Genomic DNA, 24680 nt, shown 5'->3' with positions numbered 1-24680 from the left:
CAAAGAATGAAAGAAATCAAATGAGTGCAGACTCAAACAGTTGAGTGTGCTTCGATCTTTAGACACTTTTTCAAACATAATACATCTCTAATGTTTATCACGCACAGACTAGTATAATTATTTAGTTTGCAGAAGCAAAGAGGGTTCAATTCTTAGGTCACAGTCATGAAAAAACAGGATAGAAAATTATCAAAATAACCACGAGTGTAAAGATACGATCTGGAATTTCAGAAAAACTCTTGGTTATTAATGACATCGGTGGCTGTTCAGTGAATTGCAACATCCTGTTGTCACACTTGCACTTCATAGGCTCCAAGCAAGAATCCTGGGCATCGGCTGAAACACTGAGGCGATGTTACACCAAAATATTGTCCGATTTTGAGCAAATGAGTTTATCAGCTAACGTTATGAAGCAGCCAACTCAAGATCCATGCTGACTAGTTAAGTTACAGCTAGTTAGTTGACCCTGCCTTCCATCGCTCTTGGCTAGTAAACAGTTATCAGTTATATACTTTTGCTTTGAATCGTTACATCTCATAATGTCGGCTTAAACAGAAATTAGTTAGTTGTTGACGTGATTTGGCAAGTCAGCCATTAAATAACGTATCACCTAAGGTGGCCGGCTAGCTGTAACTCAGCTCGGCTGCTGGTTCTTCACAACGTTAGCTGATGAAGTCAAGCTCGCCAATTTACCAGCCAGACCAGCCCCGGGAGTCTGGATGAATGAACTGATGTAATCCACTCCAGAGAGGATGTTGCTATGTTAGCGACACTAAAAGGTACTCGAGGCAGCTTAAGAGCCACAAGGCACTCTACATATCTGTCTGCAGGCTGTTATGGGGAATGTTTCCATTTTTAAGTTACAGTTCACACAATGGCAATACAAAGCCATTAATACATGTACATATTTCGTACCTTTAAAAAGAGAAATACAAACAATTTCAGAGAGGGACAGACTGGATTTTCCTGAAATACAATGAGATACAATGTTCTGAGTAGAAAGACAAGAGAGTGATATGTGGGTTTTCTTTAAAAAGATAAGATTTAATAAGGACTTAAATTAAGTATCTGACTGAAGCCAAAAGGTGACTTATGAATATTTATGAATTGCATTGGTATTCTGCAGGAGATGACTAAAACTCTCCGACTGCTAGTTTATTATATGGAAATACTTGACAGTATAATAGTTCAACACATCTTTCGCATGAAAGCAAGGCAACCCTCTAAGATTTTATCCAGAAACCAGTTCATAAACATGTATCTAACCAGTTCATAAACATGTATCTCACCAGTTCATAAACATGTATCTCACCAGTTCATAAACATGTATCTAACCAGTTCATAAACATGTATCTAACCAGTTCATAAACATGTATCTAACCAGTTCATAAACATGTATCTAACCAGTTCATAAACATGTATCTAACCAGTTCACAATAATCTATCAAACAACAGCTCACACAGAATATACTGAATATAATTTATTCTGCAGCAACACAGCTCTTCCAGTAAAAAATAATAGTGTTTGGTTCCGTTCCATAAAGGATGCATATAGTTCACGTGAGCGTGGTCCATACTGTACCAGAGTGTGAGCCACCACGATCCTGAGCATCAGAACCGGCATCCACAGACGCAACGCGATCTTAATCCTCTGCCTTGGAACCAGCATCGTTACATAATTCACAGGCGACCGCGGGAAATATGTGTGTCTGTGTGTCTCTTCAAGTGGGTGGGTGTTGCATCGTGCTTTTGAGGAGGTGAATTGCTTTTAGCAGCGACTAGGAAATAGACATCTGAGTAGTGAGTGAATCCTGTTGATCCTGTGTGTGTGTGTGTGTGTAAGAAAGAGAGTTAAAAGCTTGACTGTATGTATATGGAAGAGAGAAAAGGGAGAAAAAAAGCATTGGAAGCTGAAACGGTACGTCAAACAGCAGCAGTGTAAGGGAGCTGCGTCCACACTGGCCTAATATACCAGAGAAGAAGTGAGAGGGAAAAAAAGAGAAGAAAAAAAAGAGGTCAGGACACACTAAGTTAATGATGGCGAGAGAAGGAGGACAGGACATGTTCCAACTCCCTTTGCGTAGTGATTGTAGCACACGCTAAGGGTGGCTGGGACAAAGTGTGTGTGTGTGTGTGTGTACGGGCAAGAGAGGTGTTGAGGACATGAATAAGAGACAGAGGCAAGGAACACGTGTCGAAGATAATGGGAAGAAATATTTCAATTTTGATGTCTGTATTTCACAAAAGAAAGTCACAAAAGTCACCAGGTTGACCTCTGTTTCTTGGACGATGGCTGAGATCCAAAACATCATCGCCACATGATCGTAAAAATGATTGAAAGTCGAGGCGTCATCTTTTTAATAAACCATTAAATCATAGAAACCAGGGGAACCGTGGTGCCCTGCTGCACCACCCACTCACGCGCAGACAGTCTATCAACCGAGGAAATAAATAACAACCACGGAAATGCTGGTTACTCTCCACACTGCAGGAGGGAAAAGGGAAAAAAATGTCAGTTTAAATACTCATATGTATATATATAAATATATATATTATATAGACATATATAATTAGAATATTTAAACTGACATTTGTTTGCCTTTATAAATATATATATTTATAAAGGCAAACAAATGTCAGTTTAAATACTCTATGTATATATATATATATTATATATATATATATACACATGTATATATACAGGACTGTCTCAGAAAATTAGAATATTGTGATAAAGTTCTTTATTTTCTGTAATGCAATAAAAAAAACAAAAATGTCATGCATTCTGGATTCATTACAAATCAACTGAAATATTGCAAGCCTTTTATTCTTTTAATATTGCTGATTATGGCTTACAGCTTAAGAAAACTCTAAAATCCTATCTCATAAAATTAGAATATTTCCTCAGACCAAGTAAAAAAAAAGATTTATAACAGCAAAACAAAATCAAACATTTGAAAATGTCCATTAATGCACTCAGTACTTGGTTGGGAATCCTTTTGCACGGATTACTGCATCAATGCGGCGTGGCATGGAGGCAATCAGCCTGTGGCATTGCTGAGGGTTTATGGATGCCCAGGATGCTTCAATAGCGGCCTTTAGCTCATTTGCATTGTTGGGTCTGGTGTCTTTCAGCTTCTTCTTCATAATACCCCACAAATTCTCTATGGGGTTCAGGTCACCGGAATTGGCAGGCCAATCGAGGACAGTAATGCCATGGTCAGTACACCAGTTACTGGTGGTTTTGGCACTGTGGGCAGGTGCCAGATCATGCTGGAAAATGAAATCCTCATCTCCATAGAGCTTTTCAGCAGACGGAAGCATGTAGTGCTCTAAAATCTCTTGGTACACAGCTGCATTTACTCTGGACTTGATGAAACACAGTGGACCAACACCAGCAGCTGACATGGCTCCCAAACCATCACTGACTGTGGGAACTTCACACTGGATTTCAAGCAACTTGGATTTTGCGCCTCTCTTTTTGTGTCTTACCCTCCTGATGGAGGGTGTCAATGATGGTCCTCTGGACAGCAGTCAGATCAGCAGTCTTCCCCATACTTGTGATTTAGTTTACTGAACCAAGCTGAGTGTCTTTCAAGGCTCAGGAAACCCTTGCAGGTGTTTCGAGTTAATTAGACGATTCAAGTGATTTGTTTAATACCCTACTAGTATACTTTTTCATGATATTCTAATATTTAGAGATAGGATATTTGAGTTTTCTTAAGCTGTAAGCCATAATCAGCAATATTAAAAGAATAAAAGGCTTGCAATATTTCAGTTGATTTGTAATGAATCCAGAATGCATGACATTTTTGTTTTTTTAATTGCATTACAGAAAATAAAGAACTTTATCACAATATTCTAATTTTCTGAGACAGTCCTGTATATATATACTAGTGCTGTGAAAAATAACGCGTTAACTCAGTTAATCCAATTACAGGTTTAACTAGTTTTTTTTTTTAACGCATTTAACGCATGCGCAGAATGAGCTTCAATCCGTCTGTTGTTGGTCGTCGGGACGAAAAAAAAGTCACTTGCAAAATGAGCTTCCAATCCACCACTTCAATCTGAACTCTGTCCGCTCTCATGCAGACGGTCTGTTCATCGGTAATGATCCTTCCGCAGGTTCACCTCCGGAAACCTTGTTTCGACTTTTACTTCCTGTAGATCAGGGTCTCAACACGTCGATCGCGACCTGCCAGTCGATCGCGGCGAGTGTCGGTAGATCGCATGACATTAAAAGATTGGCCGCCCCTGACATGTTCTCTATAGCACGTCTTTGTTCTTTTATTAAACTAAACGTCTGTTGTTGATCATATCTCCACAGCAGCATGTCATCTCTGTCTCTACGCGTTGCGTTAACACTTATCGATCTCCGTCTGGCGCGCCACAGAGCTCCGTGCGCGCGCATCGGGACCGAGCAAAAAGAAGTCACTTGTCAATCTGTCCACCTTTAGATTGTATCATGGTGGAGTTAATGGTTGACAAACAAGAGAAATGCTCTGTTTAACCCTCCTGTTACCTTTAAATTTACTAACATATTTTACCCTAGGGGTCAATTTGACCCCAGCAATTAAAACCTGCAGAAAATTATTAGAATTAATATTGTTTCCCAAGTTTAAGTGTGAGGTACTTTATGTTTGTTTGTTGACTACCTAAATAGCCCTTTAAATGAATAACAAGTTGATATTTCTTATATGTTTGACACAGTGAAAAACAGCCTGGGGTCAAATTGACCCCAAAGAACACCGACATTAACCCTTGTGTTGCCTTCGGGTCATTTTGACCCGATTCAATATTAACCCTCCTGTCGCCTTGGGTCAAATTTGACCCGATTCAATGTTTAATATCGGTTGTTCTTTCGAGGTCAACAAACAAACATAAAGTACCTCACTTAAACTTGGAAAACAATATTAATTCTAATAATTTTCTGGAGATTTTAATAGCATGGGGTCATATTCCTCAAGGGTAAAATATGTTCGTAAATATAAAGGTAACAGGAGGGTTAAACATTGAATCGGGTCAAATTGACCCGAAGGCAACACAAGGGTTAAACATTGAATGGGGTCAAATTGACCCGAAAGGTAACAGGAGGGTTAAACATTCTGTTTAGGATGAAGATGTATTAATGTTCCATATGGAAGAAAACTGCTAAATAACTGATGAGTTGCAGCACCATTGTATAGAAGAATGTATAAATGTATATATCCGTCTTTTGTCATAAATCTCTATGTTCTCACAAAATATACCGAGAATATCGGTAATATGTGATTAATCATGATTAATCCACAAAAACCTGTGATTAACCCGATTAAAAATTGTAATCGTTTCACAGCCCTAATATATACAGATATACAGGACTGTCTCAGAAAATTAGAATATTGTGATAAAGTTCTTTATTTTCTGTAATGCAATTAAAAAAACAAAAATGTCATGCATTCTGGATTCATTACAAATCAACTGAAATATTGCAAGCCTTTTATTCTTTTAATATTGCTGATTATGGCTTACAGCTTAAGAAAACTCTAAAATCCTATCTCATAAAATTTTAATATTTCCTCAGACCAAGTAAAAAAAAAAGATTTATAACAGCTGAGTGTTTGTCAAGGCTCAGGAAACCCTTGCAGGTGTTTCGAGTTAATTAGACAATTCAAGTGATTTGTTTAATACCTACTAGTATACTTTTCATGATATTCTAATATTTAGAGATAGGATATTTGAGTTTTCTTAAGCTGTGCCATAATCAGCAATCAGAATAAAGGCTTGCAATATTTCAGTTGATTTGTAATGAATCCAGAATGCATGACATTTTTGTTTTTTAAATTGCATTACAGAAAATAAAGAACTTCATCACAATATTCTAATTTTCTGAGACAGTCCTGTACATACACATATATGTATATATATACATATATAAATATACATACACACATATATATATATATATAAATATACAAACACATATATATATATATATATATATATATGTGTATGTATATCAAGTCTAAAACCTCAAAACTTTCTAGTTAAAAAAACTAAACATATTTAATCAGCTGTGTCAGACTGTGAATGTGACTCACCGGAGGCTACGGCTGGATTTACTTGCCCACGTACCGATGAATCCATCGATAATTGCACGGGCAGTGGGCGATTTGTTCACCGTTACTTTGCACCAACCTCTCTTTTCGGGAGGCGGGGATGGAAAAACACTTCACAGATTCCCATAAGGCATAAGTCTCGAGGACGTTGGAATCGAAGAAAAACATCTGAACATGTACCCCGACGCTAGCCACCAAGTATTCAGGGATTGGCTTATTATTTGTGAATAATGGAGACTCTAGAAATGGAGAAGACGTCATATTGTAATGACAGACCGCGTGTCTGTGCTATAGATGCTGAGGCTATGATGATGGATGAAAAACCTCATATGAGTGTGACCTCCATGATTAATTTGAGGCTGCTGCATGCTAACGTTTCAAAAGTCTGAACTTCATGTTTCCTTCTAGCTGTCAGACTGGACTCACCTTCAGCGTTAGAAGTGCAGCCGAGGCTGATGATGACGTCATTTGCTTTTTTGATATAAAAGAAGAAAAAAAATTGACTCGATGACGGCGTGAAAGGAAAAGTTTCAGGAGTCAACAAAGTCATACGGTCCCACACCCTAGTAACTATAATGGAAATCCCTCCAATAGTTGAGACGTTCTCATCTGGACCTACAGTACGCGGTGGACTGACTGACCAACTGATCCACCAACAGGCCAATTGTTGCCATGCCGTGAGCCATGACAGTAGTCTGGCTAATAATCTTTGAATAAATGAACAAACAAAAGAAGATCATGTCTTTGTGTTCCTGGTTTTATGTGGTTGTCTCTAGAAAGATGGTGCTTCGTCATAACAAAATCGATTATTGTAATATTTGAGCCCCGCCCCCTCTCAGGCGCGAATGATCCACACGTAGTCCGGCGAGTCAAGTGTCGTCAGTTCTGTTTTTGAATAAAGGGTTTGAAATTAATGTTTTTTTATTTTTTATCCGATAATCGAAAAAATAATCGACAGATTAATTGATTATTAAAATAATCGTTAGTTGCAGCCCTACAATAACCAGAGGAGCAGAAAGACTCTCATAACCCGGGCTTATTCGGATCAATCTCGACAAAAAAATAATGGAAACATGAACATGAGTCACTACATTCTGCTGTCAGTCAGATCTACCTGCCCACAGAGAGCGAGAGAGAGAGAGGTAAATTAAGCTAAAAAGAAGATAAAAATGCCGCAACAGAAGTGGGAGGAAAAGAGAAGGAGACTGAACGAGAGAGAGAGAGCAAGAGAGCGAGAGAGAGATACGTGTTTGACGGCTACAGGATGAGTGGGAGGGGGAGAGGAGAGAGGTAAACAGGAGGGCAATGACGCCTGGAGACTGTGAGTGGGAGGAATAGAGGGGGGAGGAGAAGTGCCCCTGAGAGATGGAGAGGAGCGAGGCGGTGTGGCTGAAGAGAGACGCGGTTACAGTCGGGTAACGTAAGAGAGCATACGATCAGTATCATGGACCATCTCAGAGGTCTCCTCACTCTACTGATGTATAAATACCTAATGTCACGGGATCCAGTATTTTAATGACAATATACACTGCGTTGGGCTTTTTCTGTGGAGACCCAGAGAGGCAAGTGAGAGAGAAAAAAACCACATCATCCATCATCCAAGTCTAGATTTGCCAGGATGATATTTCTAAATTCTGTCTTTTTTCATCTGTGTAATGAATGTACATTTGAGAACTATGACAGGTGTCAACCGGCCGTTTTAATGCACGGGCGGCTCGAGTCTGATTGGCCGCGACAGGATGCTCAGTGTGAAAAGAGTGTGAAGGTTTCTTTTTACTACCACAAGAGAAACACACTTTTCCTAACGGCTACTGTATGTGAATGATACGGAGGTTCTCTCCATCTCCTTTCCTCTGTCTATGTGTGTGTATGTGTGTGTGTGTGTGAGCAGGTGAGAGAGACTGATACAGTTGGCCTACAGTGAGGTGGGTCGTATGTTTTGGTGACACACTTTCTGTTATGCTGCTGGTGCTGCTGGGATGACACACTTTAGAATCGCACTGGTTCCCTTCAAAATAAAAGCAAATGGGAGTCTTCCAAATGGTTTGTGGATTGTTGCAGTAGTAAAAATTCTTCGGCAGGAATAATCTCCACGAAGGAACACCCATTTTTAAAAAATCTTTAAACCGCCTTTAAGACACGTAAAAGTTTCAAAATTTAAATACGGACGTATTTTATCTTGCAGAAAAAAACTCTTAAATATGTTGAGCTCATGTTACACCTTATTTCAGGCATCTAACCAACAACCCATTCACCAAACCCATTGACTTTAAGACACTTTATCAATGATTAGCATGTTTCAGGACTCACTCCTGCATGGTCTTCGTGACACCCCTAGTAGATGTTCCTCTGTTTGTGAGTGAAACACTCATACAAATAAAAATAAAATCACATAAAAAAACACTTGCATACTAAGTGTGACGTGTCCTGAAAGTTAAACACTCTGAGCAGACTCTCACATGCGTGGGCAGGTAGAGGTCGTACGGTGTTCCAGAGTCCACATCGATGGCGTGGAAGCCGGACAAGGAGCCGTAGATGACCTTCAACCTCTGACCTTCCTCCACCGTCAGGTCAACGGACAGTGGCTTTTGAGGCAGGGACCTGAAAGACTGGGGTACACACACACACACACCAGTTAGTCAGGATGATCTGAGCACTTTTTAGGTAAACATTCCAATGAATGCATCACAGCCGAAGACATTGGAGCCGTCACTTCCACAAGGTGGTTTATTCTGGGCCTCTTCTGAGAGGAGAGGGTTAAACGATGTGGAAGAAAGAAAACAGCTCAGGCCACCAAGGACAAAAAGAAATGGGACACAGCTCTGCTGAGAGTGAGTGTGTGTGTGTGTGTGTGTGTGTGTGACTCTCATCGCTAAGATAATGACCCCGTTACATTTCCTCCTTTTTTTTTTGTCGATCAATGTTTTGTCCTATATGTGCAAAGATGTGGCAAGGACAGACGAAGACAATGGAGGACAGTATTGCTAACTAGCTGGTGATGATTCAACCATTTCAAGTTTGCATGGAGCTCCGTCTGCTCGGTCAGGACCTGTGCTCGAGGGACAATTCTGATTATACGCACAAAAATAAGCCGCTCGCGTGATACGTTAGCACACTCTGAATGCCGTCATATTTCGGAAAACAATCGTGGAGTATTAGTGCGTATGTCAACGTAGTCTGTGCCATTTAGAGTTCAACGTTACTGACCTTAAAAGCCATGAACTTGTGGTAGGGTTTGGGGGCCCAGGCGTACACCTCCACAGCACTCTTCAACGCAATCACCAGGAACTTTATCTTGTCGTAACGCACTGCGGAAACCAGACGGAGGAGGAGGAGGAGGAAGAAGAAGAAGACGAAAAAGAAGAAGAAGAAGAAGAAGAAAAAGAAGTGGAAGTAGCAGTAGAAGAAGAAGAAGAAGTAGAAGAAGAAGAAGTAGAAGTAGAAGAAGCAGTGGAAGAAGAGTTGAGTAGAGTGAGTGGTGGGAGTGGCGGTGGAAGAGTAAAGTGGCGGTGGAGAGGAGAGAGAAGGAGTGGTGGAGTGGCGGTGGAGAGAGGTGGAGTGGCGGTGGAGGAGAGAGAGTGGGAGAGGAGGTGGAGTGGTGGTGGAGAAGGTAGAGTGAGTGGTGGAGATGGAAGGTGAGTGGCGGTGGAGAGAGGTGGGGAGGCGGTGGAGAGAGGTGGGGAGTGAGGTGGAGGTGGAGGTGGGGAGGAGTGGGGAGGGAGGTGGTGGTGGCGGTGGAGAGGTGGTGTAGAGTGGCGGTGGAGAGGAGAGTGGAGTGGGAGTGGCGGTGGAGAGAGGAGAGGTGGAGAGTGGCGGTGGAAGAGAGTGGCGGTGGAGAGGAGTGGGAAGGGAAGTGGCGGTGGAGAGGTGGGAGGTGGAGAGGAGGTGGAGAGTGGAGTGGCGGTGGAGAGGAGGAAGGTGGCGGTGGAGGTGGAGAGTGAGTGGGAGTGGCGGTGGAGAGAGGGAGGTGAGTGGCGGTGGAGTGGTGGAGGAAGAGTGGGAGTGTGGAGAGGAAGGAGGAGAGAGAAGGAGTGGCGGTGGAGGAGAGTGGGAGTGGCGGTGAAGAGAGAGTGTAGGAGTGGCGGTGGAAGAAGAGAAGTGAAGAAGAAGTAAGAGAGTGGAGAGGAAGTGGTAGAGAGTGGCGGTGAGAAGAAGAAGAGTGGTAGTGGAAGTGGCAGTGGAAGAGAAGAAGAGAAGAGTAGAGTAGCAGAAGTGGAAGAGAAGAGTAGTGGCAGTGGTGAAGAGTGAAGTAGCAGTAGTAGAAGAAGAAGAAGAAGTAGAAGTAGCAGTAGAAGAAGAAGAAGAGAAGTAGAAGTAGCAGTAGAAGAAGAAGAAGAAGTCGTTACCTTGTGACTGGCTCTCAGACGTGTCAGTGCTTGTGGTTGATTTTTCTACATCTAACCGTGGCCTTGGCAATGTGTACTTACCCACTTTGTAGTGTGCACAGCCCTCCAGGTCACCTACCGAGGTCCAACCCTGTCTCTTCTCCACCTCTGGGTCGTTGTGGAGGATTTTATTCCGTAACCAGGACAGGTAGTAGAGGCGGAGCTTGTTCTTTTTACCTTCGGACACAACAGACACGAACAAAGTGTTTCTATAGCTGCGGCTTGGATATGACGTGCTGAGTAAGAACTAAATAAGGTGCGTGAGTCCCGAGTACCTGAAATAGTGATCAGCACGTTGAGTCCCTCCAGCACGTCCATCTGCTGAAACCTGCGTCTGCTGATGAGGGAGTAGACCTTCCCCTGACCGCTTCGGTCCAGCAGCCACAGGCCGTTCTCGGTCCCCACCAGCAGATTCACACCTGCAGGACACAGCGGACACACACCCTGAAACCCCATGTATGCATCCTCCTACTGTCTCTGTACAATGCAGTACATGGAGTCTGCACACTGTCAGGACAAGGACATTGTCCAGAGCCAGGGTTCGTACACATTTTGACCAATGGATTTCCATGACTTTTCCATGACTTTAAACCAAATTTCCATGACCATGTAGTTTTCGATATGTAGCCAAGCATGTTTTAATCTACACTTCCCTGGCATGGTGGATTATCACCTTTCTCTCTGAGTTACTGTTGCTCTGGCCACCGAACTTTTCAGTTAAGGTGCGTTCACTCGTAGCGCAAAAAAAAAGAAAGAACTTGTGCGTGAGTGTAAAGGTGCGTTCACACCAAAAGCGAAACTATATTTTCGCGCGACCCAATCCCATGAAAAGTCAACGTACAGACGAGTGTGGCTGCGATAGACGCGATTCCGGGCGGCGCGTTTGGGGCGACGCGATGTGGGCGACGCAGTGACAGCGGCGCGTTTTCAGCGGCGCAATTTTCGCCCCGAGTTGAAATATTTCCACTTTGAGGCGGTCATCTCGCAACTCGGGCCAATCAGCTCTTGAGTTCCGCTCTCGTAGCGCTGGAAGCGGAAGTCTTTCAGACGTAACAGTAGCTTCATCGGTGAAAGTGACCGAGCTGAGTGAGCCTACGGGTGATGTCATGAACCCAAACACGAGGGCGTTAGTGTGTGGGATGTCCACAACAAATATAAAGCAGAACTAGTGGTTAGTTATTCTGGTGGATGAAGGAGATGATAACGGTCTTTACGGAGACGAGACACGGAGATAAGCCCCGCCCCTCGCGCAGCGTCTCGACGCTCATGGCGTGAACACGGCGAATGGTCGAGCGAGTAAACTCACGCGTTTTGGGCGACGCGAAAAATAGTTTCGCTTTTGGTGCTTGCTTATATTTTGAGTGTCTTTCTTTTAAAAACGTATTAATTATGTCAAACTCAGCATAAATGATCATGTGAACATAACACATTTGTATGACTTTTCCCAACAATTATTGGATATAAGGAATCAATAATTTGTCCAGGACTGGAAGATAACCATTTTTAAACTCCATAATTTTTCCAGGTTTTCCATGACCGTATGAAGTCTGTGGGCTTGGAAGAACAAATGAAAACACAGTGAACAAAAAACAAACAAACTTGAACTACAAACCCCAAAGTCCAGCACAGAGAACCTCGGTGTTGAACTTCTTCTTGTACTTGCGGATCTCCGGAGTGTCGCTCTGCGGTCGAATGTTGGTTGGGTTCACGTTCACCACGGAGCCCTTCCTGTGGTTCTCCCGCTTGATTGGCTCACCTTTACCGCCCACTGTGTGGAGACGGAGACACCAGCGTCAAGAGAGCACAGCGTGTCACTACCTGATGTTGAGGAAAATAATGTACTCATTGTATACAAGAGTGCCTTTTTTTTACTCAAAGGAGAATGTGTTCAAATGTGTAAGTCCATGTGAACTGTGTGTGTGTGTGTGTGTGTGTGTGTGTGTGTGTGTGTAAATGTGCTTGCCAGGGCTCTGAGGTGGCGACGACATGGGGATCAGTCTGGGATCCACGAATGACAGGAAGGACGAAGAGGACGAGGTGTTTTTATCAGTGGGACTGCTGACGGCCTGATGATGTGCGTCAAGAAAAGGAAAGAAGAAGAACTCTTTATTCTATACATGCTTTTTTTATAGATTGGTTCTGGCTTCAAAACTCAATGTTTAAAAATCATTTTTTCACAGCTTTATGGCGACGATCACTATGAACTCTTTTTTCTCTTTATTTTCTTCCACTCTCTTAACACCATCACAACATTCTGAAAGTGGTACCTGTGCACCTAACCTAGGTCGCTACCTCCCTCTGCTGGACAAACGTAGCTATGACAACAAGTCACACTTCACATCGCTGAGATTTATACAGCCTGCTTGTATTTCCCCTTGGTGAGACTTGTACTGATTTAATACACAACTGTGTCTGCCTGACGACACACACACACACACACTCTCCTCCTACTGAACTCACATGCAGCTCCTGGTGTGTCGGGGATCGGGGCGCCGTGGGCAACTGCGAGTAGCTGAGCTTGTGTGTTTGCCGCTGCTGGCCCAGTGGATTGTGGGTAGGACTGCTGGAGGAGGAGGTTTTCTGCAGTAGGTCCGGTAGCAGGGAGGTGTCATCTGAACCTATCCGAGAGATCTGCAGGACAAAGTTAGGAGACAGAGTATAAAGAGATACTCTAACAGTACGGATGTTGCACCCTCTGGTGTTAAAGCAAATACAAAATGCAGTGTGTGTGTGTTTCATGTGTGTGTGTGCTGGGCACCTGGTTGAGATTGTGGTGAGGTTGCAGTACGATGCCATCGGGTATTCCTCGGTACTTTCCCTTTCCATTGGACAGGCCAGACCTTGAAACACGCAGACAGGCGGAGGTTATAGACCAGCGCTGACTGCAGATACTCCATTAATTAGTCAGACAAGATCGATATGTCCTCAAGATCGATGGCAACGGAAACCAGGCGGATTAAACTCCCTGGGATCAGATAGTGACACCAGAGAAGAAATCATCCATATAAAAAACAAATACAAAATAATGTATTCCTATTACCCTCACAAGGTAACCCTCGGAGACGTGAATGCATTGTATCACAATTTAAAGTCATCTTTAGTGTCATTTTCCATTTGGTGAACATACAGAAGATTTAAAAGTATGTTTGTCTCTTTAGTGAGTAATAACGATCATAATAAAAAGTGATAAAGTGATAAGGTAATAAACTGAAAACAGTCAACAACAACAACAAACAACATTTAGACGTCAAATAATTAAAAAAATTAAAAACTATTAAAATAATTATAAATTAAAAACGTTGCATTTGTATTGTAGCAGCAGTCAGACATGAAGTTTTTAGCAGCATTTGACATATTAGTGTAAAAGTCTAGGAGTGGGACCCCAGTTATCAACAGTAATTAGCGGGGAACCTAGAAGGTAACAGATTTGTCCTGTCCAGCTTGATTGTCGAGGTAAGGCGGTCCAATGTATCCTGATTTAAAAGAAGGGACTTTGCATTTGAACGTGTGCAGTTTCTCAAGCGTGTGTTCTGGGTGTGGCTCAGCCCCGGGAGGCTTGGTTCTCAGCCTTCCACTCAATCGTTCTCACTGATTTATCACATCGGTTTCACGATCGGCACAGGCCATATTTCACAATTGTGAAACTAAGAATGACACAACTAATCGCCGCAACAGTTGAGAACCTGCCAACTTCCTGTTATTTGGGGTGGGAAATACATGGTGTGTTAAAAAATCTGGAACATTTTGTTTCACAATTCAAGCATCATTAAAGCTCACCGGTTCCTCTCCTCGTCGTCGCTGCTGCCGGGCTCGTCGCTGGACGAGGAGTATTCCGTGGCCTTGTGAAGCCGACCCAGGGCTGACCTCACGCCCTGCGGGGGAGGGGAACGCTATGAGTCAGAAGACCACGACAAAACAACAAAAACAGACGTCCGTGTGGTACGGCTGAAGGTAATCCCACGACAACTGCTGCTCCATTGAGAAGAGGGACTTAATCTGAGGTCATTTCACGTTTCATGTAAAAAGGGAGTCGTCGTGGCTAAGCTGAAGTTCTGGTTACGTTCCTGTCTGAGCGCGCGTGTGTGTGTGTGTGTGTGGCGTAGAGGGAAGCAGAGCGGCAGTGTGGTTCTTACTTGTGTGTGTCCACTGGTCACGTTCTCTTGCGTCCTCCTGTGCTGCTGCAGACGGTGCTGTAGAAGAGGACTCTCCAGCTTCAAGTAGCCTACGACACACACCAACAGTCCGTCGTTACATTATATATTTAGTAGCCGTCGAGCAAACCGCTGAACCCCAACAAGACCAACGTTAGTGGTCAGAGGTGTAATTACTCTGGGCAAATGAGGCCGTGGCCTGAAGCTGACCACTACATGGGATAACTGTGTGTCACGAGGCCGCGTAGCTTTGGTGATGAGAAGGAAGAGAGCACCGGGTGTGTAGTTGTGGATGGGGAAACTAAAATAAGCCTTTTTTGGAGTTACACTCACAAAACAAAGACAAAGGCAGGGTTCTTACACATTTTGATCAATGGATTTCCATGACTTTTCCATGACTTTAAACCAAATTTCCATGACCAAACTGAAATCTCGGTATAAACATGAACAATTTCGAACATTTTGCGTATTGAGAGCGGACGCCGGCTTATATTTTGAGCGCCTTTCTTAAAAAAAACATATTAATTCTTTTAAACTCCGCATAAATGAACATGTGATGATAACACATTTCCATGACTTTTCCAAAACTTTTATGATTTACGCTTTTTCCAGGACTTTTCCAGGCCCGGAAATGACCATTTTAAAATTCCATGACTTTTCCAGGTTTCCATGACCGTACGAACTCTGCAAAGGGGAGCAGGATGCGGACTCTGTTGCTGCCGCTGCACTGGCTTCTAAAACTTTCCTCCGTAAACAATTTTTGAGAAAAAAAACTAAACAATGGCCATTCTTCTCACAAGAGTTTCTGTACAATCAATATACGGAGCAACAAGACTTTCCCGGTTGCATGAATCAAAGGGCTTCATGTTGAGAACCACGAGCACCACCAGTACGACTCGTGATAGACAGATGCTACCGGCTGTTTGTATGGTGATACACAAAAAGGTACCAGAATCAATTCGTATTTAAATATATATATCAGTGGTACAAATACCCTCTCCAGTGTGGTTCGAAGAGGAAAAGCAGCCTTTTCTTAGTCCAATCCTGAGCGGATGAAAAGCTCTCTGATGAGAAGAGAAAAGGTCGAGACCCTCAGGCAAACTGAGCGGGAGGCATCAAAAGCCGTGTCCTCCCAACTCCACAGCGAGGGGGGGGGAACAAGAAAAGCACTCGATGTATCCTCCTCGTCCGCTTTCTCATCTCTCACGGCTACGGAGCACGGAGAGCACAGCGATGACGAGTTGTGTCTTCCTCTCCAGACGCGGGGAGCGCCCTTTGATTTCACGGCTCGTGTTGTCTCACACACACACACACACACACACACACACGCCATGAGTTAACCCCGAAGCCTGAAACCGTGGCCGACGAACCAATTTCCAGCTAAGCGTCACGACAGCATTTGCATCATTACTCGAACAATCATAGAAAAGGAAGTCCGATGTAAATTGTTTTAGGACTTGAGAACAAGGAAGAAATGAAAGGAACAAAAATGAATCTATTTAGAAGACGGAGTCGCGTACTTTAGCCTCTTGTGGCTGAAATAGGAATTACAACAACAAACACACAACACAATGTCCACCTGGCGACCCTCCCACCTGTTTTACAGATTATTATTCAACTGGGTAACCCCCCCCCTCACCCCCTTCCCACCTGTTTCACAGATATGTCTTAAAAAAGAAGATCCGGGCAGAACCTTTTCTTTCACCTGTTCTTACGTCGTAAACTGAGGAGAAAAAAAAACTATTTCGACCAGGCTTAGAACATGAATCAGCACCTTTTCTTTCCTTCTCACTTGCTTGAGTGCATATTGAGAGTTACATTCTGAGGTCAGAACCATGGGGTCTGTGAGTCTTGTCACGCAGGAACCCACGCGGAACCCATTTCAGACGGAACTGAACATTTCATATCGTGCATACCTGCAAACTCATGAGGGGTGAAAAAGGTGACAACGGGGGGGGGGGGGTGGTGCAGGTGATTTTTTCTTTTTTTGTCACCACATCCACGTTGTTTGAAGCCTCAAAGCTTTTAGAACCACAACTACAGTCATTTTATTGTTCTGACCGCAAATCTAAATAATGATAATAAACAGTTTAAGAACAAAAGTTCCTCCGCTCTGACTCAGCCCTATAATGATAGTAATAACAAATATACATTGTCATTATATATAATATGGTTAAAGTCATTCATGAACCAACTTCCTTTTTTTTGCCTGAACAGTCCTCATGGACTTCTCCCTGAATCTGTTCTGTCTCTACCTGTTTGTCACGATACTCATATTCTAACTTCTATACATATTACATACCTGCCATAAATATCATGATACCCGATACAAGAATTCAATACAATACCATAAAAACAATATGGTACCATAAATACGAGACTGGTATATTTATCTATAATAGTAATAAATAAAACATCTGTATGGTTCACTTTTTACCAACTTTTTCAACACTTAACAAATGACAGTAATATGAGTATTCATACAGCCAGATATGAATGAAACTACATGGTTCCATCATAGCATTGATTATACACTATGAGGCCGTTTGTCTGTATCTGACCAGATGATACAGAGTTCATCAGGAGGAGCAGCTGGAGAGTTACACAACTTTACAGACTGAAACATTTCACTTCTGGCATCTTTTTATTTTTTAAGCCGAAGTCTCTAAAGCTGCGCCACTTCTCTCGCTGTGAGCTGCGCAGCGCAGTGTGCGCAGACAGCTCGACACGGAGCAGCGCGTGCGCTCTGATCGCTCTCTTAATGAAGTATCGATACTAAAGATATGCTAAATCACATCGTGTTTAACGTACGGGTACTTTGTTAGCATCGCTACACCGTGCAGCGTGACAGGAGTAGATGTAGCGGGCTAACATTCAAGCTAACCTGAACCCCCAAACGCTGTGGACATCTGAACGCTGATTGGCCGAGACGCGACACGTCCCATCAAAGATGTTTTATTGCGAAGAGCACCACTCCACACTTTTCTCCGCGTCTCACTGCAATCTCAACGGCAGCGGGCCAGGTGACCCCCCCCCCCCCCCAAAACAAAAACTCTTCGGATCTCCACGATTCACGTGGATGACCTATTTTGAGTTCAAAACGGTGAATTTCACCGAAAGGTGACAAGTTTGCAGGTATGATCGTGGAGCGGCCTCGACTGCGTTCCTGTTGCTCATGCAGCAGCTCCTGAGCTCAGCCGGGTGCCGGCTTCAGGCTGGCACTGACCTTGGTGGCTGCTGCCGCTGCCGGAGGTCACTCCGTGAGACACAGGCCGTCCACTCTTATCGGCTACGGACACCGGACCGCCACTAGATGGAGAAAGAGACACACACACACACACACACACACACACACACACAGAGAGTGAACATTTTACACGCCTATATGTTCTCATCTTTAGTCTATATCCTTCACGCTGCCACCGCAGCGACCCAATTTCCTCGCCATTAGCTTCGTCTAATCAAAAAAATTATCATCCAAGCTGAGCTAATCAGATACTCCCATGACCATGACCGTTCTCTGGTCGTGAGAGGCAGCGCGCTGAATTGTAGCTGAAAGGATAACTGTGGGGTAGAGAACAGCGCTGCTCACCGCATGGCTCCAATACCAAATATAATACAAATAAAGAAAGCTTTTAAACATTCTAGTTATACGACACCTCAGTGGTAGATCTCTACCTTGCAGGTACATCTATAAAAGTGCACAGTGCGTTCTGTTTCTATTAACAGATCAGCCGGCTGAGATTTAGAGGAAACGGTACAGTGGGGCTTTTAAAAACCTTTTATATAATGTCATACTGAGGTTCAACAGCATTGCAAAAGAAAGTCAATTGAGTTGATTCTGTCCATTTACAGTTTGTTAAAAACAGCAAGAACAAGAAATGAAAAGGTGTTGAAAAGGTATTATATATATAAAGGGATTTGATTTATTGTTTCCACGTCTTAATTCCTACTATATTTAAATGTGCTTTAGTTACTGTTACCGTGGTTGTTTGTTCATTGTATTTACAATCTTTGTATTGTACACCCCAACTTCTTGGGGGTGGTATTACTCTTCATTACCTTCGCATTGAAAATGCGGAAGGTTATGTTTTGATCGCCGTGTATTTTTTAAATTTATTTGTATGTGTGTTACTCGCATAACTCAAAAAGTATTCAACCGAATCGCATGAAATTTGGTGGGATGATTGGTTATTATCCGGGGACCATTTGATTAGATTTTGGGATTGATCGGGTCAAAGGTCAAGGTCATGAAAAGGTCAAAATATTCTTGAATCGCATGAAATTTGGTGGGATGATTGGTTATTATCCGGGGACCATTTGATTCGATTTTGGGATCGATCGGGTCAAAGGTCAAGGTCATGAAAAGGTCAAAATCTTCTTTTTACCATAGCGCGGTCAATTTTTATCCAATTGGCATGCAACTAATGCCAAAATGTTCATAATTCAATGTCCAATCTTGTAATATGCGAAGGTATGCGCTCTACCGAGTGCCCGTTCTAGTTCCTGTATGTGTTTGCAAAATCAATAAAAAAGATTTAAAGAAAAGAGCGGACAACTGCATTTAAAAACAAGGACGCTCATTCATTCATGAGCACGGTGATGCTGAGGAAGGTAAAACCAAAAAACGACGGTCTTCATAGCGAAGGGCGACCACAGAGTCGGCCGGTGGCTCAGTGTGATCCCCGTCAACATGAAATATGGACTCTATCTGTGTCCGTGTCCTGGTTGCGTTCAGTGTCGCCGCGTGTCTACCTTGAGGCGGCCCTCTTGTGTCCCATCACCAGCTCTCGGCAGTAGAACTTGGAGGTGGTGCGCTCTGGGACCTGGAGCCGAGAGCAGCAGAGGGAGAATCAATGGAAGGAGATTAGACAGAAGCACATCCGTCAGTCAGTCAGGGTCCCGGTGGTCCCCGGTTGCTCGCTTCACTCGGCACGAGTTTGTGAGGGCTCTCGTCTTTACGAGGATCTCGCGTCTCGCCAAGCAGCGTCTCAGCCTATTATGGGAAGGGTTTATATGAAACCTTTATGTACGGCAACCCACAAAGTGCCTGAAAGGGTGTCGGGCAGAGTGCAATAAAGGATCTGCGATAAACCACCGGGACACATTACGGAAGAATCTAAAGAGACCATTTGGCTTTGTCGTTTCTTCATATTTCTATGTCGCTCCTTTAAAACTCCAAATGTCCAAATCTCACACGCGGGTGGAGAAACATGATCTGACTCATCGATATTTCCTAACCCTTTTTTTTTTTCCTCCCCCGGCGTTGTGAAATCGGTTACCGGATCAAACTGTGTAAAGTACTGCCCTATTTGAATGCAATCTTTCAACATGTCATTCTTCTCAAACCCTCAAGTCGTACCAACCAGCCGGTGACCCTTTGACCTCTCGTATCCTAGGGTCACACGACCTAGACACACCCGGCTGAGCAGGAAGTGAACTGTGGGACTACCTGTCATCCTTCTGACAAGTCGCCCCACGTCCTGGTTTTCGAACCTACGCACGCACACACGCACACACACACGCGGTCGGCGTCTGTTGTTTCCTGTCTACGGTTGCGACGTAACTCAAAATAAGAGCCGTTAGTTTGATACTAAGCACGACGGAGCGCGGAGTTGGTACCTGCTCCACCGACGCCATATGGCCATTAACTTGGCCTCTCCCTCCTCTCTCTGTAGTACGATCAACTCCGTGTGTATTTCTGTTATAGTAAAAACAACTCACGGCACATTCTGATTATCAGACAGAGAGCGAATGCTGTGTTTTTGAGTAAGCGAGTTGTGTTTTCAGTTAAAAGTGCTTCGCCGCCATCCTCGGGGTACGGTGCAACCCCTCTGCTCCGAAGACACGCGGGGCCGACCTTGTGCTTGATGTGACCGGAATGTGCGATGGATGCGTCACGATGCCAACCTCGTGTGACGCAGGCCACGCCCACAGACTTCCTCTTTTGGTCACTCCTCGGTTTGCCTGCTTCCCGCACGTCGTCTAAACCGTGAAAACCGTCTGCGGTGTGAAAACCCATGGGACGCCCCCGTTGCTCACCTTTGGTGGCGTCTTGGGGTCCCAGAAGACATCGTCAGTCGGGGATGCGGGGCAAAGCGGGGACAGCGGAGAGAGGGCCATGTCCGACATGGAGCTGCTGTGAGGGATGTCTCGACTCGAGCTCAGATTGGCATTCTGGGGGAAGAGAAGAAGTGGCAGAGCCGTGGTCCTTTATTCTTAACTTTAAACAAAAATGTGATTTGTAGATCACTCTATCTCTTTAACTTTATCACTTTGAGACACATCACCAAAGTTGAACATCATGCTAAAGCAGTGGGGAGAGAAGAAGAGGAGAGCAGTGTGTACCTGGCTGAGGTGAGCCCTCTGCATGGCTGGGGTACAAGGACTTGAGCTGCTCCCAGAGCCCAGCCTCGGGTGCATCTGGCTGGGCAGACCGGCAGCCAACAGCAGCCTGGCTAGGTTGGATTCTTGGAGGTCGATCTAAAAACATAAAATACATGTAGGACCTGTGTGTGTGTGTGTGTGTGTGTGTTGCTGGACTATTTAATCATGTCGTCACACCATTTCTCACATACAGTCCAAGCTCAACTGCACTGTATGGGCGGATGTAATACGGGATACGAGGAATGATCCCGACAAGGGGAACATGAAGCCATGACGCATCCCCTCTGGAGGCCTGCTATTGGCCGACTCAGTGCTTTATAGTGGCCACATGATTGCAGAACACATTTCACTGTGGAGTCCCTGCAGTAGGCACTTTAGAAAAAAAAATCTGAAACCTCCTCAGTGTGACTGGCACAATTCCAGATGTGCAGCAGATCTGGTGCTTAGTAAGATAGTTGAATGTCCTTTTTTTTTTTTTTACTCTCAATGCTGATCATCTGAGTTACAGGATTGCATTATATACAGTGAGAATAATCCACCGTCACTGAATTCTGGATCGTGTTATGAATGGATGGATACATAAAAGCCGTTGTTTTGCTTTGATTGTAAACCTCAGTCAGCCATCTGACTGGCTGCAAGAAAACCCTCTTCTTCTAGAACAGGAACATTTGGTCTATTTCCTGTTCAAGTTCCCTTCGTGGTTTAGCCACCGTGCTAAGAATAGAGAGTATGACGCTGAACCGCATGTCAGAACCACATTTATGCACAAATAGTCTGCGTATGCCACTCGGCACAGGCATGGTAAAAAAATAATTTTAAAACAAAAAAAAACACATGAAGCTGAAAAACAACAAAAACATTGTCGAAACTTCATGGAAAATCACAACTGAAATAAAAATAAAAAAACACAATGAAAGATTCAGACTGAAGGATGTGGGGGGGGGGGGGGTATAGAGGTGATGAAGGCTAGACAGCTGAGGTAAGCAGGGTTTTACCGCTGAGCGCTGGCTGTTTGCGGGGCAACTGGGCGAGGAAGAGGCGGCGGCGGTGGCGGCGGCAGTGGCGGCGGCGGCGGCAGCCGTGCTCCCGCTGTTAGCAGTGAGCTTCTGGACGCCCGCCACGGGCTTCTCCCTCTGCCTCTGCCTCTCTCTCTCCCGGTGCCTGTGGTCGTGCTGCAGCGACAGCAGCTGGGTTTGGTCCTTGGGCAGCGTGCGCTGGGATCTCCGACCCGCTGCCGCCGGCTGCTGATGCTGCGCCAGAGGCCGCGGCTCGGCTCGCGGCTGGGAGGAGGGCGGGGGCTGGCGGGGCGGGGCCGTGCGCGGCAGCGGCTGGTTGGGAGCCGGGGCTCTCTGCGTCGCGGACATGAAAAGTACACACACACACACACACAGTGACGAAGCCGGGGAGCGCTCGTGTGGAGTAACGTCCATGCACATGTCGTGAGTCAAGTCGTACATCTCAATCAAGAGGGGACAAGAGAGCAAAGTCAGGGAAACGAAGCAGATCTGCATACCTATTGAGTGCTATTTATAATTCTTTAACTTGGGATCATTTTAAAATGCAGATTATGATTAATTGGTTTTACTTTTTACAGACTGGCTATATATGTGATGTTGTCTTTTTTTCTTTAATTTAATTTCTTTGTGTTTCTTATGGAAGCCCGTTTCCGCCACTGTGATAAAAAAATTAAGATCCTGTAAGATCACTATCTCATAATTTCGATTTAGTATCTCATAATTATGAGATACTATCTCATAATTTCGACTTACTATCTCATAATTATGAGATACTATCTCATAATTTCGATTTACTATCTCATAATTATGACTTACAGGATCTTAATTTTTTTATCACAGTGGCGGAAACGGGCTTCCATAGTTTCTTCTCCGTACAATTGGCCCTAAACCTCTTTTTAACCCTCCTGATGCCTTCGGGTCAATTTGACCCAATTCAATGTTTAACCCTCATGTTACCTTTATATTTACTGACATATTTTACCCTTGGTGTCAATTTGACCCCAGCAATTAAAACCTCCAGAAAATTATTAGAATTAATATTGTTTTCCAAGTTTAAGTGTGAGGTACTTTATGTTTGTTTGTTGACTACCGAAAGAACACCGACATTAAACATTGAATCGGGTTAAATTGACCCGAAGGCATCAGGAGGGTTAAAAGGTGCTATATAAATAAAATTATCCAACTCCTTGCGTGAGATTACTATCTCAATCTCAGAAGTTTGTTTTTTTGCGAAGCCTCATTTGCCAGTTTGTTGCAAACAAATTAGCAAATGCATGTTTTATTGATTTAAACCCTTTAAGTATCTTTTAAATACAATTGTCCATATTGAGGAGAATGGCCTAATATTGGTTCATCAGAAGGGAAATCCCAGGGAATAATAATAATAATAATAATAATAGTGATGATAATATTTTTATTTGGCTTTTACAGCTTGCAAAAAGTCAAGATATTCTAATTTAAGAGCAGCGGATACGAGGGAAACGTGCAGCCCGGAGGAGTGGTCCAAATTTTGACAGTTCATGTATGACTTCCTCCCCTCATGACTAGGAATGAAACCATTTGTATGTCTTCAATGCAAATCAACGGACACTCCCAGGTTGAGTGGAAACTGACAACAAACAACCATATGGTGGTGAAACACGCCGCGTCGCGGAGCCTGTAGCAACACACGTTCACAGAAGCGGGATGCGAGTCGCTCCTTTTGCTGGAGGACGTAGGCGAACAGAAAGCAAGCGAGCGGTCCGGCGCTGGAGAGTCGGAGATTTGCAAGCACCACTTTTCTCCGGATGAGGCAGAAACAAAGAGCTTGTGTGGTCAGCCGGGATATGATTTCAGGAGGGGGGACTTACAGAGTGACGACACTGCATTCATGTGCATTAGTTATTGCCCCTTTTACAGAGACGATGATGTACCGAAATATTCCAGAGGGTATAAAGTTACACAGTCGTCCGAGATATGTTAATATATAATTTAATATAGAATTTTCGCCTCGGGGTGTTGCACAGAAGAGCAACGCAGGTAAAACCCCGAAAGGACTGTATGTGTACCCCATGTGTACTTTCACTCATCCAGGAGGTTCAGAGAGGTACTATGTGTACTTTCACTCATCCAGGAGATTCAGAGAGAGGTACTATGTGTACTTTCACTCATCCAGGAGATTCAGAGAGAGGTACTATGTGTACTTTCACTCATCCAGGAGATTCAGAGAGAGGTACTATGTGTACTTTCACTCATCCAGGAGGTTCACAGAGAGGTACACGTGCTCCAGGTTCTTTGATGGTCACTGCAACAAGCAGTTTAGAGAAACACTCAGATCCTTATTGTTTGATGCTGTTCCTTGAGAATGAGAAGATGCGCAGACTGCCATACTGACAGACTGACACACTGACAGACTGTCATACTGCTGACACTAACCAACCAACAGCAGCTCTCTTGGCCCCTGAGAACTGCCTGACTGCAGCTGTGTATATCCATCCATCCATTCCATTTTCATCCTCTTAATCCGGGGTCGGGTCGCGGAGGCAGCAGACCCAGCAGTCTGACCCAGACTTCCCTCTCACCCGCAACACTTTCCAGCTCATTCTGGGGGATCCCGAGGCGTTCACAGGCCAGCTGGGAGATGTAATCCCTCCGGCGTATTCT

The 24680-nt window shown here is 44.0% G+C and overlaps 1 protein-coding gene across 4 annotated transcripts in view; it reads right to left on the bottom strand.

Moving 5' to 3' along the window:
• The window catches only part of si:zfos-2326c3.2 (misshapen-like kinase 1), a 60508-nt gene that overhangs the window by 4998 nt on the left and 30830 nt on the right, over nucleotides 1-24680 (bottom strand). For 2 of the 4 annotated variants that reach the window (XM_056438692.1, XM_056438693.1), the window contains exons 16-30: nucleotides 22017-22370; nucleotides 20983-21117; nucleotides 20677-20811; nucleotides 19390-19460; nucleotides 17861-17943; nucleotides 14617-14705; nucleotides 14261-14355; nucleotides 13242-13323; nucleotides 12944-13114; nucleotides 12447-12549; nucleotides 12096-12251; nucleotides 10759-10902; nucleotides 10526-10660; nucleotides 9306-9406; nucleotides 8558-8707 (exon numbers count right to left, since the gene is read on the bottom strand). In XM_056438692.1, coding sequence (XP_056294667.1) covers nucleotides 8558-8707; nucleotides 9306-9406; nucleotides 10526-10660; nucleotides 10759-10902; nucleotides 12096-12251; nucleotides 12447-12549; nucleotides 12944-13114; nucleotides 13242-13323; nucleotides 14261-14355; nucleotides 14617-14705; nucleotides 17861-17943; nucleotides 19390-19460; nucleotides 20677-20811; nucleotides 20983-21117; nucleotides 22017-22370 — 2004 coding nt within the window. The remainder of the gene's footprint in view (nucleotides 1-8557; nucleotides 8708-9305; nucleotides 9407-10525; nucleotides 10661-10758; nucleotides 10903-12095; nucleotides 12252-12446; nucleotides 12550-12943; nucleotides 13115-13241; nucleotides 13324-14260; nucleotides 14356-14616; nucleotides 14706-17860; nucleotides 17944-19389; nucleotides 19461-20676; nucleotides 20812-20982; nucleotides 21118-22016; nucleotides 22371-24680) is intronic. The other 2 variants (XM_056438694.1, XM_056438696.1) reach the window with 1 other exon arrangement.

The sequence above is a fragment of the Pseudoliparis swirei genome, chromosome 19, assembly GCF_029220125.1.
Source record: "Pseudoliparis swirei isolate HS2019 ecotype Mariana Trench chromosome 19, NWPU_hadal_v1, whole genome shotgun sequence".
NCBI classification, from domain to species: domain Eukaryota; kingdom Metazoa; phylum Chordata; class Actinopteri; order Perciformes; family Liparidae; genus Pseudoliparis; species Pseudoliparis swirei.
The sequence above is the reverse complement of the archived record's forward strand: the minus strand, read 5'-3'. Positions and strand labels throughout refer to the sequence as shown.